At 41.2% G+C, this 17,457-nt stretch overlaps 1 protein-coding gene across 1 annotated transcript in view; it reads left to right on the top strand.

Moving 5' to 3' along the window:
- The window catches only part of tmem39a (transmembrane protein 39A), a 118,717-nt gene that overhangs the window by 25,047 nt on the left and 76,213 nt on the right, over positions 1 to 17,457 (top strand). The window contains exon 5 of the mRNA XM_080832039.1: positions 6,772 to 6,926. Within this exon, the coding sequence (XP_080688165.1) occupies positions 6,772 to 6,926 (155 nt within the window). The remainder of the gene's footprint in view (positions 1 to 6,771; positions 6,927 to 17,457) is intronic.

Here is a 17,457-nt window from a genome sequence, read left to right as displayed (position 1 = left end):
GTGCAGCCTCCATTTGCCAAGATAATAGCTCTGAGTCTTCTCCTATAAGATAAGATAAGATAAAATGTTATTGCCACACAACAATGTTGGTGGTATTCTTTTCATAGGTAGCTCAGGCCAGTAGGAGGGGAGAGAAGGGGGAAGGGAAAACAAAAATAAAAATAAAAAAAATACTCCAGGTCAGCATTGAGAGTTCAGGAGTCTGACGGCAGAGTGGAATAAGCTGTTGTTGAAGCGAGTCGTTCCAGCTCGCATGGATCTGTAGCGTCTTCCAGAAGGTAGAAGTTCAAAAAAGTCATGGCTTGGATGGGAGGAGTCTCTGATAATGTTCTTTGCGTGATTTAAGCTACGCTCAGCATACAATGAGAGGACTGATGGAAGGTTACAACCAATAATGTTGGAGGCTTTGGTCACCACTCTCTCCAGTTTCATTTTTGTGCGACTGTCAGAATTTCCATACCAGACAGTTATTGATGCGGTGATGACACTTTCTATGATGGCTTTATAGAAGAGCACCAAAAGGTGTTTGTTGACATTGAACTTTTTCAGTTGCCTAAGGAAATACAGTCTCTGTTGGGCTTTTTGATAAGGTGGGTGGTGTTGATATCCCATTTCAAATTTTGGCTGATGTAGGAGCCCAGAAATGTAAAGGACTCGGTAAGGGTTATGGGCTGGTCAGATACATTAACTAAGGCTTTGGTGTTAGGCCTCCTATAATGCGTGATGAGGTTAGTGAACACATGGCACGGGATCTGAGACCATTACTACATGCAGTATCTCGCCAGATCCTTCAGAATCTGAGGTCAACGTTTGTAGACTTAGCTACAGCTCATCCCACAGATTTTCTATGGGGTTTAAGTCAGGGGACTCTGATGGCCATGGCAAAACCTTTATTCTGTGGTCGGTGAACCATTTTTGTGTTGATTTTGAGGTTTGCCTAGGATCATTGTCCTGCTGGAAGGTCCAACCACGGCCCATTTTAAGGCTTACTGGAGGGGGCTGTTAGGTTTTAATTTAATATATGCTGCTATTTGATGGAGTCCATGATGCCATGTATCCTAACAAGATGTCCAGGGCCTTTTGGAAGAAAAACAGCCCCACAACATCAAAGATCCGCCACCATAATTCACATTGGGTATGGGGTGCTTTTCTATATGGCTATCTTTCTGTCTACGCCAAACCCACCTTTGATGTTTGTTGCCAAAAAGCTTTATTTTGGCCTCATCTGACCATATCATTCGGTCCCATTGAAAGTCTGACTTACACTTGGCAAACTGTAGGCGATTTAGTTTGTTGTTGATTGACAGCAGGGGCTTTTTTCTGGCAACCCTCCAAAACTAAAATGTAGGTGGCGTCTGATGGTAGTTTTGGAGATTTTCTGACCCCAAGACTCAACTAATTCTACAATTCTCCAGCTGTGATCCTTGGAGATTATTTTGCCAGTAGAACCATCCCTCTCACGGTGCGTGGGGTCAATGTACAGACACGTCCTCTTCCAGGCTGATTCTTAACATCTCCTGTCGCTTTAAACTTCTTAATTATTTCCATGATAGTGGAAATGGGTATTTTCAACTGTTTAGAGATTTTCTTGTGTCCATTTCTTGATTTGTGCAGCTCAACAACTTTTCGTCGCACATCGTCATCGTGTTATTTGGGTCTTTCCCAGTGGCGGTCCGTGCATTTCACGACTAGGCCTTCAGCGATGTCCTACACGATGTTAAACTGAGTGAATCCACCTCCTAATACCATCATTATGACGCCATGGCTCTCGAACCATTATATTTATACAGAAAGGCAGTATAAGTGAGCATTGCATCACCTTAACATAGTCGAGTACAACAGACTTTATTAATATTTCCGGAGCATTTAAAATCAATACACCCGTATTAACAATACATTAAGAGTAGTAAACTCCCAGTTATATGATCGCTTGGATATTACTGTCACAACTTAAAAATAAAAGGCGATTTTCAGGGATTAGTCTACAAAGTTTTATTAAGTCCACCGAAAGTAGCCTATGTGAACTTTAACAAGTTTGCCCACTAAACATCGCATTGTCCCACCTGCAAAGCAGTTTCATTAAACTTCCCATCCTCACGATATCCAGTTTTTCTTGAAAGTTCCTTATTGAAAATGGCGTTGTAATTGTATCAAAAACTGGAATTATCAAGTTGGTGTAAACTAGTTTATTTGAGTCGGTTAATGTAATTATATTTAGTCTTACCAATTGAAACAACTAGCATAATAACATTGAAACCGATGTACGTCGTTTTCGCATTAGCCAGCTAAACTGAGCACTGAAGCACTGCACCGGTCTGCCTCAGTATCCAATCAAAGGACGTTTACGTGTCACGTTCAACGCGAGGAAAGAAATCTTCCGGGCCTTCTAGAAGGCCCAGTGTCGCCAACTCGAAATCTGATTGGTTGTCACAACTGTCTGTTTCAGTTCATTCAACTTAAATGAACTGAAACAGCCAGTTGTGATAACCAATCAGATGTACACGGGCCTTCAATGTGAATTCTGAAGGCCTCAGGGAAGATTTCTGTTCTCGGGGAAGATTTCTTTGAGCGTGGCAACACATGATAGCTGAAATATGATTGGATGAAAGCTCTAACATAAATTAACAACGCTGGAAGCTATGAAATGAAGATTATGGACTATGGGGAATAATTTAATACATATTTATGAAAAGAAAATATTGAAATTAAATTTATTTTATTACATTTATTTTCTGATTATGTTTAGGCCAGCAGAGAAGGCCTTGAAGGCCCTGACGGACCACCACTGGTCTTTCCCATAGTAATGAATGACTAATGGAATTTGGCCTGTGTCACCTCATATTTGTACGCCAGTGGACTGGAAGTCATGGTTGACCTCATAAGAGTTCCTTATCAAACAGGTGAACTTAAAAATGTAAAATATGACTGGAAATATACTTCAGCTAGATTTTAATTAAAGATTTTTCTAGGGGTGCCAATAATTGTGGCACACATGTTTTGGGGAAAAATATTCATTTAATGTCAAAAAAAAATTTTCTTTCAATAATTTTACTTCAATGAAAAGGTCAGATTTTTGTGAATATTTTGAGTGAATAAACCAAGAGGATTATTATGGAATCAAATCAATGCCATAAATATTTCTAGTATCTGTAATATTGATTTTGTATCTGTAATATAGATTTTGTATCTGTGAAACCATCTACACGTTCAAAACCTATCTACAAATACGAAATATATCTACACTTTCAAAAACTATCTTCACTTTCAAAATCTATCTGCAGATACGGATTTCAGTTACGAATTACGGATACGGATACGGATACGGATTTCAAATACGAATTACGGATTTAGCTAACATTAGCATTTTTGTGACCCATCGCCTATTCACATTTAATTAAGTTAACCATGAACAGTATTCATATGACCCATTATCACGATGAGAACAATTAGCAGACAGGCTGCTGTTTTCTTGTTCTCCAGACACATGCAGAGGTGGTGGTTGGGGTATAACGTTAAGTGCATATGCATCCTCAACAACTGGATAATGACCAGCCTGATTTCAAAACCACCTTGCAACATCATTTTCGTTTCTTTTCATGGCACTTTGGGGTAGCCTATTTGTAACCATTTTCTGAAGTCCTTGAAAACGCTTTATTGTGTATTTTTTGTGGAAGCAAGTTTTATAGCGTCTCAGTGGAAGAGATATACAGTATGAGGCAGCAAGCTGGAGTTCTCGCCACACTTTCATTAGATTCTATTTGTTAGATGTGGCTGAGACCAATTTCTTAGTTACAATGCGTTCTGCAGCCAAGCAATCTCTGAATCGCCAGAGCATAAGAATAACTTAATAGTACAGGTGTTCATCAGCTCTTAGGTGGTAGAAGGCAGTGAACAGAGCCCTTAACATTGACAGATTAGTGTGGTATTAGAATGTACTCTACAGGCTGGCGATCTACGAATCCCCAGAGCCGGAGGAGAGTTACGAGTTTTATGTGTTCGTCAGAGTCTACGTGGTAGAATGCAGTGAACAAAGACCTAAACGGTGACAGTTTAGTGGTGTACTAAAAATAACTCTGTAGGCTGACGATCTCTGAATCTCCAGAGCCTGCGGAGAGTTACGAGTTGTGTGCCAAGGAAAACTACACGTTGCTCGCATTCGGAGCTCATGTCAAGCACAGTAAAAGTATTCCACCAAGCACCGCATTGTCACATGAGTGTCATAACCTCTGCCCCTTTGGGCCAGACATAAGGCATGCTTGTGTAACTCCCCCCACAGCGTTCGTACACCCAATTGTATTCAAACCATGCGGGGGAAACCCCTGATCTCTCCCTAGGCAGAGCGGTGGCAGATCTAGATTTAGAACTATTGAATAATGAGCGGGCTAGGTCCAGACAAATTCAACTAGCACTGATTTGCTGATTGTACAGGATACAATGTGTTGATTTGCGCTTTAGAAAATCTGCCAAAAGCGCTGATTGGCTCTTTAGAAAGGACGTCAAAACAGTGCCAAAAATAATCTGTAATTCGTAACTGAAATCCGTAATTCGTATTTGAAATCCGTATTCGTAATTCGTAACTGAAATCCGTATCTGTAGATAGATTTTGAAAGTGAAGATAGTTTTTGAAAGTGTAGATACATTTTGATTTGAAATCCGTATCTGTAAATAGATTTTGAAAGTGAAGATACATTTCGAATTTGAAATCCGTATCTGTAGATAGGTTTTGAAAGTGTAGATGGTTTCACAGATACAAAATCTATATTACAGTTACAAAATATTTATGGCATTGATTTGATTCCATAAATAAACATATTTTTTTATAACCTGTTTAGCTCATATTCACTAGGGTTGCCAATATTTGTGGTGGGCACTGTAGCAGCATACAGCCTACTCTGCAAACAGGAAATACACCTACCACAGCCAGGGAACACCTTCTAATTACATTCAGCTTGAGTTTTTGTCCTGCTTTCCTGCTAACACAGAAAGCATGTGTATCTAGACATTATGCGCCACTCTGCCAATCTCTCCATCTACATGTTTCCTTTTCCCAAAATCTTTTCAAGTGAATTTGTTACCGTTTTGTGGCTTCTGCTGAGAACTTTTTAAAGCCAATAGAACTTAAAAATTTCAGGTGTTCCATAGCAATGTATTTGTGAGTTCAACTTGCAATGAATTTTCGTTACGTAAAGTAAACAGACTTCATGCGTAACGATATGAAATACCTTAATTAGAAGCACAGAACTCACTGCCAATGACAGTGGTGTTAATAAAGAAATATCGGACCTCAGAACGTTGTGGTGGCCCATTCACATCAATGGAACATTTTGCAGCATTCTGAAGAGCCATAAAATACATTTCTAAAACTGATTGTTCAAATCCTTGATTGTGATTGGCTAAAAGCCGTTGTAAAATCCAGCATAACCTTACAAGTTGTCCTCATAACATTCTATGATAACATTCTGTTTTACTGCGCAGCGAATGGCAAGGCAAGGCAATTTTATTCATATAGCGCATTTCATACACATGTGGAGCAACATCATCTGGGACACTGAAGCGTCAAAATCAGGATACCCCTGGCGCTGCACCAGCAAAGAGGAGCCTGTTTGAAAACTATTTCAACAATTGCACTATTAATGGCGATATACAAATGAATGTGAATAAATCAGCACCCCTTTTTTGTCGGTAGCGCAAATGTTCCATCTGGCTGTTGCGTTGCTTCAATCAAAATGGCAAGCACATCCGTCACCATTTTTTAGTGGCCCCTGTTATACAGTTCTACAAATATGTTTATGTAATTTATTTTGTTTATTGATTTAAAAAAAGGTTATTGAACATTAGGGCAAAGGCTATGATTTCCAATATTTTGCCAAAACGCTTAAGCTCTCTAAGTTTTTATTTGCTACAGTCTGCTGAGTAATAAAGGTTTTTACCGAACCTTTTGTCAAGTTTTTCAGAAAACCCTCAGGTTTTAGGAGGTTGTTTGCAAAGAATGCCGTTGGTTTTGGAAGCCTAGCAAGCTATGTATGGCAAACTACAGATTTGATCTCCAGATAACACTATGGAAAGAATGTTAACAATATGACACTGCATATGTGACTAGCTAGGGCCTTAACCTCATTTATATAGAGCCGGAAACGGTTTCCTCTTTCTGTCCTCTGTTCCATCCATCCATCCATCCATCCATCCATCCATCCATCCATCCATCCATCCATCCATCCATCCATCCATCCATCCATCCATCCATCCATCCATCCATCCATCCATCCATCCATCCATCCATCCATCCATCCATCCATCCATCCATCCATCCATCCATCCATCCATCCATCCATCCATCCATCCATCCATCCATCCATCCATCCATCCATCCATCCATCCATCCGAGGTCATATGTCAAAGATGAAGTTGCTTCCACTCATTGATTGTCCCCAACCTAACAAAACTCATCAGACTGAAATGCACAAGTACACCACTAATGAAGGCTGGATTTTTAAGACACTGACCAAAAAGTAGACATGACCCACTCATTGTGGTTCTTAAGATTCTCTTTATCTTCCATTATATAGTCTGGAACGGCACATTTCCTCTGCACGTTGCCTCCAAATACATAACTCTCCTGAATCACTCCTGCAAGGCTACCATGCAATGTTTGTAGAATATTGTGGAGAAATAGGATCTGTAGTAGAGAATCATTCTGTGAAGTATATGTTTCCCTTTTTAAAGGTTTTCAAAGGTGTTTGTCTGGTTTTTTATTTTGTATTTTGGGCATAGGCTTCTCAGACCAGCCCCTGTTCTCTGGTCCGGTATGTGTTGGTGATCGCTGCTCGTCTCAGCCTGCTGAGCCTCTGTGGCTGGGTGCTCTGCTGGACCCTAGTAAACCTGTTCAAGAACCACTCGGTCCTCAACCTGCTTTTCCTGGGCTATCCGTGAGTCAGCCTGTCTACTACTACTACTCTCATGTACTACTGCTCACTGCTTATGCATCACTTACATACATTGATTGCCAGCCTGCTTACATGTCACTCTGTTAATGTGTGCTAGCCTGATTCACAGGTTCATATCCTTCACCTAACCTAATGATGGTAACCTTATAAAGTACATAAGTACAATAAAATCCCCTCTTTACTTAAAGAGCATTGTTTTAAATGCTTGAATACTGAATACATATGTCACTGTGTATACCCCTGACTGATGTATGTAAGCATACACTACCGTTCAAAAGTTTGGGGTCACTTAGAAATGTCCTTATTTTTCAAAGAAAAGCACTGTTTTTATCAAAGAAGATGACATAAAATTAATCTGAAATACACTCTATACATTGTTAATGTGGTAAATGACTATGCTAGGTGGAAAAATATGGTTTTTAATGAAATATCTACATAGGTGTATAGAGGGCCATTTCCAGCAACTATCACTCCGGTGTTCTAATGATACATTGTGTTTGCTAATCGCCTTAGAAGACTCATGGATGACTAGAAAACCCTTGAAAACCCTTGTGCAATGGACCCTTCCGCAAACTCCGCCCCCCTTAGCAACGGTTGCTGTATCAGTCAAGCATTCACGTTTCCCAGGTTCTCAGCATTGGTATGAATGGCGTGGCAACATGTTTTCAACCGTGTCAATTTCAGCTCTACCCAAAGAGACACAAGCATTTTTTGGAAAAACGGCAAGATCTCAGATCGAAGCAGGCAAAAGGGTCTGCAATATGCTTATATAGGCTACAACCACAACATTACATGCCGTGTTTGTAGACAGACAAATGCTAAGGCTAACAGGTTCATTCCAGCTATGTTTATGTGTTCTATTATCTACACAGTCGCCGCTACGCAAACATGTAAGGTGGTAAAACTGAATCGTATTTCAAGCAAGGGTTTTCTCACGTTTTCGATGCAGTGGGCAGATTTTAGCGACATAGCTTCTTGGAACAAACGTAGGTGCTTCTGTTTACGTTGCTGACATTCAGCTGATGGGGGGGTCGTCCACATTGTTTGATCCACAGCAGGCTTTTCTCTCTCTGGGTCTTGGGTTTCGGGAAGGGATAAAATGTTACCCCTCCCTCCAGCCTTTTTGGATATCGGCTGTCAGAATTACACACTCCATAAGCGCAACGTTTCATTTTCTCTTCTCAAGCAGACGTCTCTCTCATTGACTTCCATTCATCAAAATGGCTCGCTTGACTGAGGTCCCGAGCTTAGTAACCGTTGCTATGCTATGATTGATCAGTTACCGTTTTGGGGAGTGGTCGCGGAAGGGTCAATTATGTTAGCACAGCTGAAAACTGTTTTGCGGGTGAGAGAAGCTATAAAACTGGCCTTCATTTGAGCTAGTTGAGTATCTGGAGCATCACATTTGTGGGTTCGGTTATACTTTATAAATGGCTCGAAAAAGATAACTTTCATGTGAAACTCGCCAGTCTATCCTTGTTCTTAGAAATGAAGGCTATTCCATGCGAGAAATTGTGAAGAAACTGAACTTTTCCTACAACTGTGTTTACTACTCCCTTCAGAGAACAGTAGAAACGGGCTGTAACCAAAGTAGAAAGAGAAGAGGGAGGCCCCGGTGCACAACTCAGCAAAAAGACAAGTATATTAGAGTGTCTAGTGTAAGAAATAGACACCTCACAGGTGTCAACTCAACTGGCAGCTTTTTAAAGGGTACCCTCAAAACGCCAGTGTCACCTTCTACAGTGAAGAGGATACTCTGGGATGCTGGCCTTATAGGCAGAGTGGCAAAGAAAAAGCTATATCTGAGACTGGCCAATAAAAAGAAAAGATTAATATGGGCTATAGTGCATTGCATCGCCATATGGAAATTACCGGTAGCTCTGCTAGCGTGTGGCGTTTTTAAAATTTTATTAAATGACGCGTCGACTATAAAAATCCACGTCGACCATTTTTCACAATCGACGTTGTCAATTTTGTCGACTAATCGCTGCAGCTCTACTGCTCAAGGGGTTCACATACTTTCAAGTGGCATTGTGTGTATATATAAACTCCTCAAAAAAAGTTTGGAAACGTTTCTTCAATCGATTATCCCTCCCCTTGGTATTGTATTGTATATCGTTGGAAAGCCTGATTAGTCACCTTTTTCAATTCAATTCAATTTTATTTGTATAGCGCCATAACAATACAATTGCCTCTCGGCGCTTAACAGAGCCCAGAGCCTGAACCCCCTTAGTGCATGCACAATGGCAACAGGGGCAAGGAAAAACTCCCTGTTGGGCAGGAAGAAACCTTAAGCAGAACCACGGCACATAAGGGGGGACCCATCTGCTTGAGGTCGGCCGGGTGGAGACAGGAAGGTGGGACGGGGGGAAGGGGGGAAGGGGAAGGGTAGTGTGGCAGACGGGGAAAGGAAGCAACAGGGGCAATACACAGCCAGCATTTGGTCACTGGACATATGTGTACATACATCTGGTGGTAAATACATGATACAGACAAGGCCAGATTACTGTGGCAATAGGGTTACTGTTACAGGGGTAGGGGATGTAGGGACAGAGAAACAATTCGGTGGAGGCAATAATGTATATTGTACATAAATGCTAGCATAGGGTATTGGGTAGAGTAGGTGTACGGCAATGCAGTGGCGGTGGGTGCGGTTGGCCGAGGGTTTCTCTAGGTAGACCAGGTAGAGAGACTACGTGCAGAGTGGTGGGGGTGGGGAGGGAAAGTTCCACTTCCATCAGCGATTGGAACACGCCTGGCTCCGGGGAGGCAGTGGACCTTGCAGGGGGCGCTTGTTGAAGGGGGGGGTGTTGACATCTCGGACCATGGAGCTGCCGATGACCAGAGTGGGGGTCGTCACATCCAGCGGGAGAAGTCGTCAAGGGGATGATGACTGAGTTGAGGGCCCAGGATGGGGAGCAGGGCGGCGTGGGCGATGCTGGTGTTGCTCTGGAGCCGGTCTGCAGGGGCGTTTCGGGGCGGGCTGAGGAGGGGAGTGATCAGGCCCTGGAGGCTCCTCCTGATCCATCTAACAAACAGGAAATGACGAATCAGTCTGCAGGTCTGTCAGTCGGGAATCAGCACAAACAAACACACAGATGAATAATTTCACCAACCAGGGACATGTCACCTGTGTGTCGGTTTGCCTGTTGCATATTGCAGTACTTAGATATGTTTAGTTTTTCTGGCATTGAACATTTTGTTTTTTGTTGTGATCTGTTTGCCGGGGCCGTACATGCATCCACTCGGCAAACAGGAAACACATTTGATGTTGCGGTACTAAATTACAAGTAGTAATTTAATTTGTTTTTTGTTGTGATCTGTTTGCCGGGGCCGTACATGCATCCACTCGGCAAACAGGAAACACATTTGATGTTGCGGTACTAAATTACAAGTAGTAATTTAATTTGTTTTTTGTTGTGATCTGTTTGCCGGGGCCGTACATGCATCCACTCGGCAAACAGGAAACACATTTGATGTTGCAGTACTAAGTGCAAGTAATATTTTAATTTGTGTTCGGATACGTCTGGGTGGCTGGTACAGCAGGTGATTGGTTTGTTGGCCCGGTTACTTTTGGCTATAGGATGCACTAAAGAGGAATGTCTTAAGTCTTGATTTGAATATAGGCACGGTGTCTGCAGCTCTGATGGAGGCAGGGAGATTGTTCCAGAGGAGAGGGGCTTGGTAGCCTTTAAAACGAGGTACAACTTGTAAGGATCGTGCATTCGTGGAATGAGCAACACAGCTAACCGTGTGGGTACTGGCCCAAAATCTGTTGATATTCACTCTTGTTTTGAGTTGCTTGGTGAATTTGATGATTCTCCCACAGTATTAAGAAAAAAACAACACATATTGACCATTTTACACTTTATTCATTTTACACTGTCAGGGACCTCAGTAGCATGTGGATGTGCATTCGTGGAATGAGCAACACAGCTAACCGTGTGGGTAGCAGCCCAAAAATGTTTGCCAAAATCCCCTGCAATTTTCTTCTGTTGGAATTTAGTGAGAAATCGGAATGAGATTCTGGAGAACCTAACTCCCAGAATCTGGGACCTAACTCCATCCTCCAGGATGACAACGCTCGCCCCCACAGAGGCAGCATCATCACAGAGTACCTCCAGAACTTGCGAGTGTAGAGGATGGAAATACCTGCCGTGAGTCCAGACCTCAACCCAATTGAATACTTGTGGGATCAGCTTGGGCGTGCTTGTATGTGCCAGAGTGACCAACACAACCATGTTGGCTGACTTGCTACAAATTCTGGTTCAGGAATGGGATGCCATCCCACAGGAGGTGCCAAGCTGTTGTGGCTGCGTATGGATCTTCCACATGCTACTGAGGTCCCTGACAGTGTAAAATGAATAAAGTGTAAAAATGGTCAATATGTGTTGTTTTTTCCTTAATACTGTGGGAGAATCATCAAATCCACCAAACAACTCAAAACAAGAGTGAATACCAACAGAAGAATATTGCAGGGGATTTTGGCAAAAAAATGTGTGGGCCGCTACCCTCATTCCATGAATGCACGATCCTTACAAGTTGTAACTTTTTTTGAGGAGTTTATATCACTGTGTATATCAGTGGCGGCTGGTGGTTTTTAAAGTGAGGGAGGAAAAACTGTGTGCCTGGTTGCCATTGGCCTGCTTATTCCGTTGGTGGCATAAGTATGTGAGATACAAGTTGTTTCAGGGTGTTTTTGTGGCCTACAGTACTACACAATGGCAGGCAGGGATACAATTGATACAAAGCCACCAGTGTGGCACCATTGTACTTAAAAAGCTGGTGGGCAGCATGTCTTTGGACTAGACAAGGCCAGATGAAAGGATGCAAAGCCAATAAGTCAAATCAGGCCTACTCTTGATTTGAAAAACTAAATTCTAAATGTTTGCCTATTTTCCCCCTTAATTTCTAAAGCTATTAAGGTTATTATTTGACTAATTTTGTTTTCAGCTGAAATTGTTTAAAAAAAATTAAGACACAAGACCAAAAGTGATGCCATTTAAAATGCATCATGCTCTGAATCATTCACTAACATCCTTTCCACAATATTAAACAACAAGTAACAAAGGCAACAAGTAAGAGAACATTATTTCAGAACTATTAACATTAACATCAGATTATGCCAGATTATTACAGCTATCACTCAAAGTAGCCTAGTATGAGGCCAATGCCCAAATTACAAGTAGGCTTATTACGAAACACATCGCGTTCTAAAACATTCATTAACAATTTCCAGACAATTTCCAATTTCCATTTTCAGAATTTCAGCTGAACGTGAACAGTCAGACTAACAATAGGCGTATGAACGATTTAAACAAAACAGTACAGCCGATTGTTTTTTTATGGTACCAGTGAGCTATAAGTATTTCGCCTGCCAGTTAGCATTATACGGCAGCGGTTTAACGTTTAGTGACATGGATTTTTGGAACAGGTTTCCCTGTTGTTTTGATACTAACCTTCTCTCTGTAGCTCAATGAATTAAACGGTTTGTTCAATAAAACATGAACAATATCTTCGTTCTCCATTGCACGTCCTCTTTATTTGCAATCTTTCTACAACAATCTTTAAGGGTGACATGTTATCGATAATATCCTTCTGCAGAATGGTTGAAGAGGGAAACTTCTTTCGGTATTAATGTCGAATCCCCTCCCTCCAACGCCAAATCCGTTGTTTATTGGTTAAGCGATGTTGGCGCAGACTCAGACGCTAGGGAGGTCTTTCCTCCCCTGGGCAATGTAAGTCAATGAGCCCCAAGAACCGCCAGTATCAGAGACAGATTCCATTGATTTCAATGGGAGCCAAAGGGAGGACGTCCTCCGTGCAGTAATTTCTTGTTACGATAGGGGGTGCTAATGTTATTTTAACTCAGGGAAACAAATTATAATACCGTAAATCTTCAAATAGTGGCCGGGGCTTGTATTTACTTAGGCTGCACAGCGCACCGGCCTTTATTTGGGGCAGGCTTGTATTAGGGGCAGGCCTTTATTTCTTACTTATCTTCTGTTATAGAATTGTATTATCTAAATAATGGGCATTGCAGTAGGCTAATATAATTCATTGCATATGCGTTCAATACTTCCTGCACATCGCGTAGCGCTTAGGTCGGGGTGTCAATGTAAAAAATAAAAATCGGAGTTATGGACTCCACTGTCAGTCACGGAGGAAAAGATTTCCAAAGCCTTGAATTTAATCATTTTTCTAGACACTATGCTTATGGTGGACTGAAAACATTTATTCAACGAGCTGGTTTGATATCCAACCTAACTTTCTTTCTACCTCCACCTGCTAGTTGTATAGCCTATCGCATTCGTCTCGGTCAATGTCAAACTTCTTTGCTGCTTTTTCTCCCGAATGTTCTTCAGCAATCAGCATACACCATCTCTTTGAATTTAATATCAAAGTTACGTTAGTCTACTACTGATGATCCCTTCTGGAAAAAGTAACCTAGCCAACTAAAACGTTACAGATAAACAACAGTAGGCTATACGATACGTGCATTTAGGCTAAACATTCGCCTAGTAGTCCTACGTGGGGAAATTTCTTTTTTTATTGGAAACAGCCCATGAGATTAGCCAACAATATTATATAATATAAATATTAAACCTGAGGAGAACATGTATTTGTGATTCAATTTAGAGGTGCACCGAAAATTCGGCAACCGAAAAAATTCGGCCGAAAACGCAAAAAAAGACACATTCGGCTTTCGGCCGAAAGCCAAATGAGTGGCCGAATCGGAGGTGACGCAAAATTATACAATCTTGTCTGATTACACAAGCAAAGGAGCACAGGCCACCTATACGATCTCAAAATAGTAAAAGGTAACAATGACGCAACCCCCTCTAGCTTTTTATGGGTCGTCAGAGTTCCTAATTTCCGTCTCCTCAATGCAATGTATTTCTGCAACTTGTCTTCTAATGCCTTCTCAGTTAGCTTACGTGATCTTCCCTGCGCCATCATATCCTCTACACTTCTCTGTTCTTCCCCATCAGACATCGTACACGTTGCAGAGTTAATGCTCAAGCTGTATGCCACAGTTCAAAAGCTCTTCCTTACACGGAACTTTTCTTTATAAACGAGTGCAAAGCAGCTTCTCAAAAATCGCTAAAAACTCCACATTGACTGATTCAAGGCAGGCTATCAGTGTAGATTCTTGCTAGGGGTGAATCACGTTGCTATTTCCAGCATGGAGCAGTTACAGTTTAACTTTCGTTTTTATCCAATTTCAATAGTTATCTTCATTCATCCGTATATCTTCGTATCTTCTTAATACTGAAAGATAGAAAGGATTTTTCGATACCTGTGCTATGTTCCGTTTCTATACCTCCATGATTATACTTATACGCAGTACACAGTACACACTTACTAGGTACGCATATTCTCAGCAGGTGAGTGTTGTTCCAAATCTAATACTCCGTGGTGCACTTACCGGAAATTAACTACAGTCCCGGGTGGGGGGATAGCCAGCTGCTTAGCATAACTGCCATTCAGAACCAATGGTAATGCTACCAAGCTAGGCTAGCTAGGTATGCTAACTGTCGGTATACATCGTTAAAAACCACCAAAATACTCATGTCACTGGCTTTAATTTGAGAATGGCATGTTAGTAGTACATTTAATATCAGTACAGTTGTTTAATTACTGCAGATATTGACATTTACGGTCTGTAGACTTGTGGTGTACTGACTCTGCTATCGTAGCCACCGTAGCCATTATGTCCGCCATTGATTTCGAAATAAAACGAAAAGCTCTGCCTGGCTCCGTCTCTTCCGCTACGTAGACAAGATGGCGGCCGTTGAGAATGGAAAGTGTACCCTGGTTCCACACTCAAAATTTTGTCCGTTATGAGTACACATACGGGTCCTTTGGGTATACTTCTTTTCGCCGCGATCGGAAACGGAACACCCTACATACCCAAACTAAGGATGGTAGGTACGGAGGGTATGGATAATGGAACAGAGCTCTGTTCTCGTAGAATGCTTCAATGAATTACCAGTTCCAACTTCGGTGGGGAGACATCCTTTTCACCGGTGCAGCAAGCTAGCTGCGTTCCACTCCTTGTACAGGTAATCCAGCGAAGTTCAGCTAAGCTAGTTTTTTGACTAAATGTAGTGGCACTCCGTCTGTCACGTTTTTTGAGTTCAGTTCTAAAGCTATTAATTGACACGCGTGAAACAAGATAAACTTCAATAAAAAAATGTTTACTGGATCAAAAATAGAAATACAAGTTTGCACGGTCAAAAAACTATGTCGCTTCCAACATCTGAGCTCAAAATCTAAAACTAACAGTTCCTTGATATCAGTTCTCCAACATTTGAAGATTTCAAATAAACATTTTTCCTTGAAAAACATGTCTAAATATTTATTGTAAGCAGTAGATTTAAGCAACATTTAGAAATAGTGTTTTGACAACTTTAAACGGAACTGTCATTTTCGGTTACGGTATTCGGCCAAGCGATTAATTATTTTTCGGTTTCGGCCACAAATTTTCATTTCGGTGCATCTCTAATTCAATTCAATTGTGATGCCTACTTTGAGCCGACGGACTGATGCTGGTAGGCTACCGGTAGGCTGCTTTATTTTACCCCCGGCTTGTATTCGGGGCCCGGCCTTTATTTGTCCGTATGGACCACGACCCCGGCTACTATCTGAAGCCCGGCTTCTAATTGAATCCCGGCCTTTATTTGAGGATTTACGGTATGCATAGTATTAAATACTGATATCAAACTGCATTTTTAAAGGAGTTTAGTCAGTTCAATTTTAGTCAGTTCAAAATACATTCTCAAAAAGTTTGGGGAGGTTCTTCCTCCGTTTCCTCAATGGAAGAACCTCCTCTGGTGTATATGCCTGACTGATGTGTATATATATATATATATATATATATATATATACGTATATGTCACATTGTATACGCCTGACTGATGTGTGTGTGTGTGTATATATATATATATATATATATATATGTATATATACTGTATGTCACTGTGTATACGCCTGACTGATGTATATATATGTCACTGTGTATACGCCTGACTGATGTACAGTGGGTACGGAAAGTATTCAGACCCCTTTTACATTTTTCACCCTTTGTTTCATTGCAGCCATTTGCTTAAATCGAAAAAGTTCATTTTTTTTCGCATTAATGTACACTCAGCAACCCATCTTGACAGAAAAAACAGAAATGTAGAATTTTTTGCAAATGAATTAAAAAAGAAAAACTGAAATATCACATGGTCATAAGTATTCAGACCCTTTGCTCAGTATTTAGTAGAAGCACCCTTTTGAGCTTAAAAAAAAACATTTTTTGACATCACTTGTTTTTGTTGTCCTTTTTGGATATCCCAAACATGAGTTAGACCTCATCTGAAGCCCTGATGGTCCATCTGCTTCTACCTCAACCTGCACTACATCTGCACTGGATTTCTTAATTTCCTGAATGAATTTCAAAATATTGCCTAATGAGAAGTACATGCAGTGCATTTGTTTGTTCTGAAATGAATTTGTAATATGTAGGTAATTGGTTCAGGTTTTATAGAGCTGTACTAAGCCTACATCATCCGGATTGCAGTGCAATGAAATAATGTATTGATGAATTATATGCTGCATACATTTGGGTATCCCAATTTCTTGCACCTTTTTACTACCTTCAAGTATAACATGTATTTTGGATGTCATGTACTATTGTAAACGATGCAACTAGTGGAGGCTGCAAGGTGCTCAGTGTTGCCAGATTGGAAATGGCGTATCTTATCAGAGACTCAAAATGATCGTATTTGGAGGATGATTATCCTATCTGACAACACTGGGAAAGCGGTCGACCAATGACAGTTCTCTACAGTCAGAGCTCACAGAAGAAGGGAGATACCCTTTCCAAAACTTGTAAGGACGTAATAACTAGTTTGTGAAAGACCCAGTGGAACACAAATATCCGACAAGGCCTACACACTAACAACTTTCAAAACATGTTTCCATTGTACAATGGCTGGCGATGTAGGGTTAGCAGGTTGGCAGTGTGGGTAGTTTTCCCGACTAGCTAACTAACACCTGGGCGTCCTGGGCTTCTTGATAGCTGCTTACTCTATGGGTGGAAACACTTCTGGCATCTCTCTTCTTTTGAGGTGGCTTTTCCCTATCTACAGAGCACAAAAGGGTCCAAATATCAATGCTGAGACCAAACGAAATACTGATATGAGGCGATATTATTTCCTGGCCAGGGGTGCAAACTCATCAGTGATGAAAAAGGTGACAGTAATGTGAACCCCCTAGGATGGTCTGGGGCATGATCCACGGGGAGTATATTTTATATACAGTATTAGAACATTTTTCACATTTTGAAGTTCAATGCATCAATCTGGTGCACTTTGACAGCAACATTACGAGGCTAGATCTATGAAGAACTTTGTGCTGTTGTAAACAATTTTGTGCTCTGGTAACAGTTTAATCATAAACATTCCTGTGTTAAATGTTGCACGGGCACAGGCCAACCCAACCATCCTAAGTGACCGAGAAATAG

This window comes from Sprattus sprattus (assembly GCF_963457725.1).
Source record: "Sprattus sprattus genome assembly, chromosome: 2".
NCBI lineage: Eukaryota > Metazoa > Chordata > Actinopteri > Clupeiformes > Clupeidae > Sprattus > Sprattus sprattus.
This window is presented reverse-complemented; position numbering and strand designations above follow the sequence as displayed.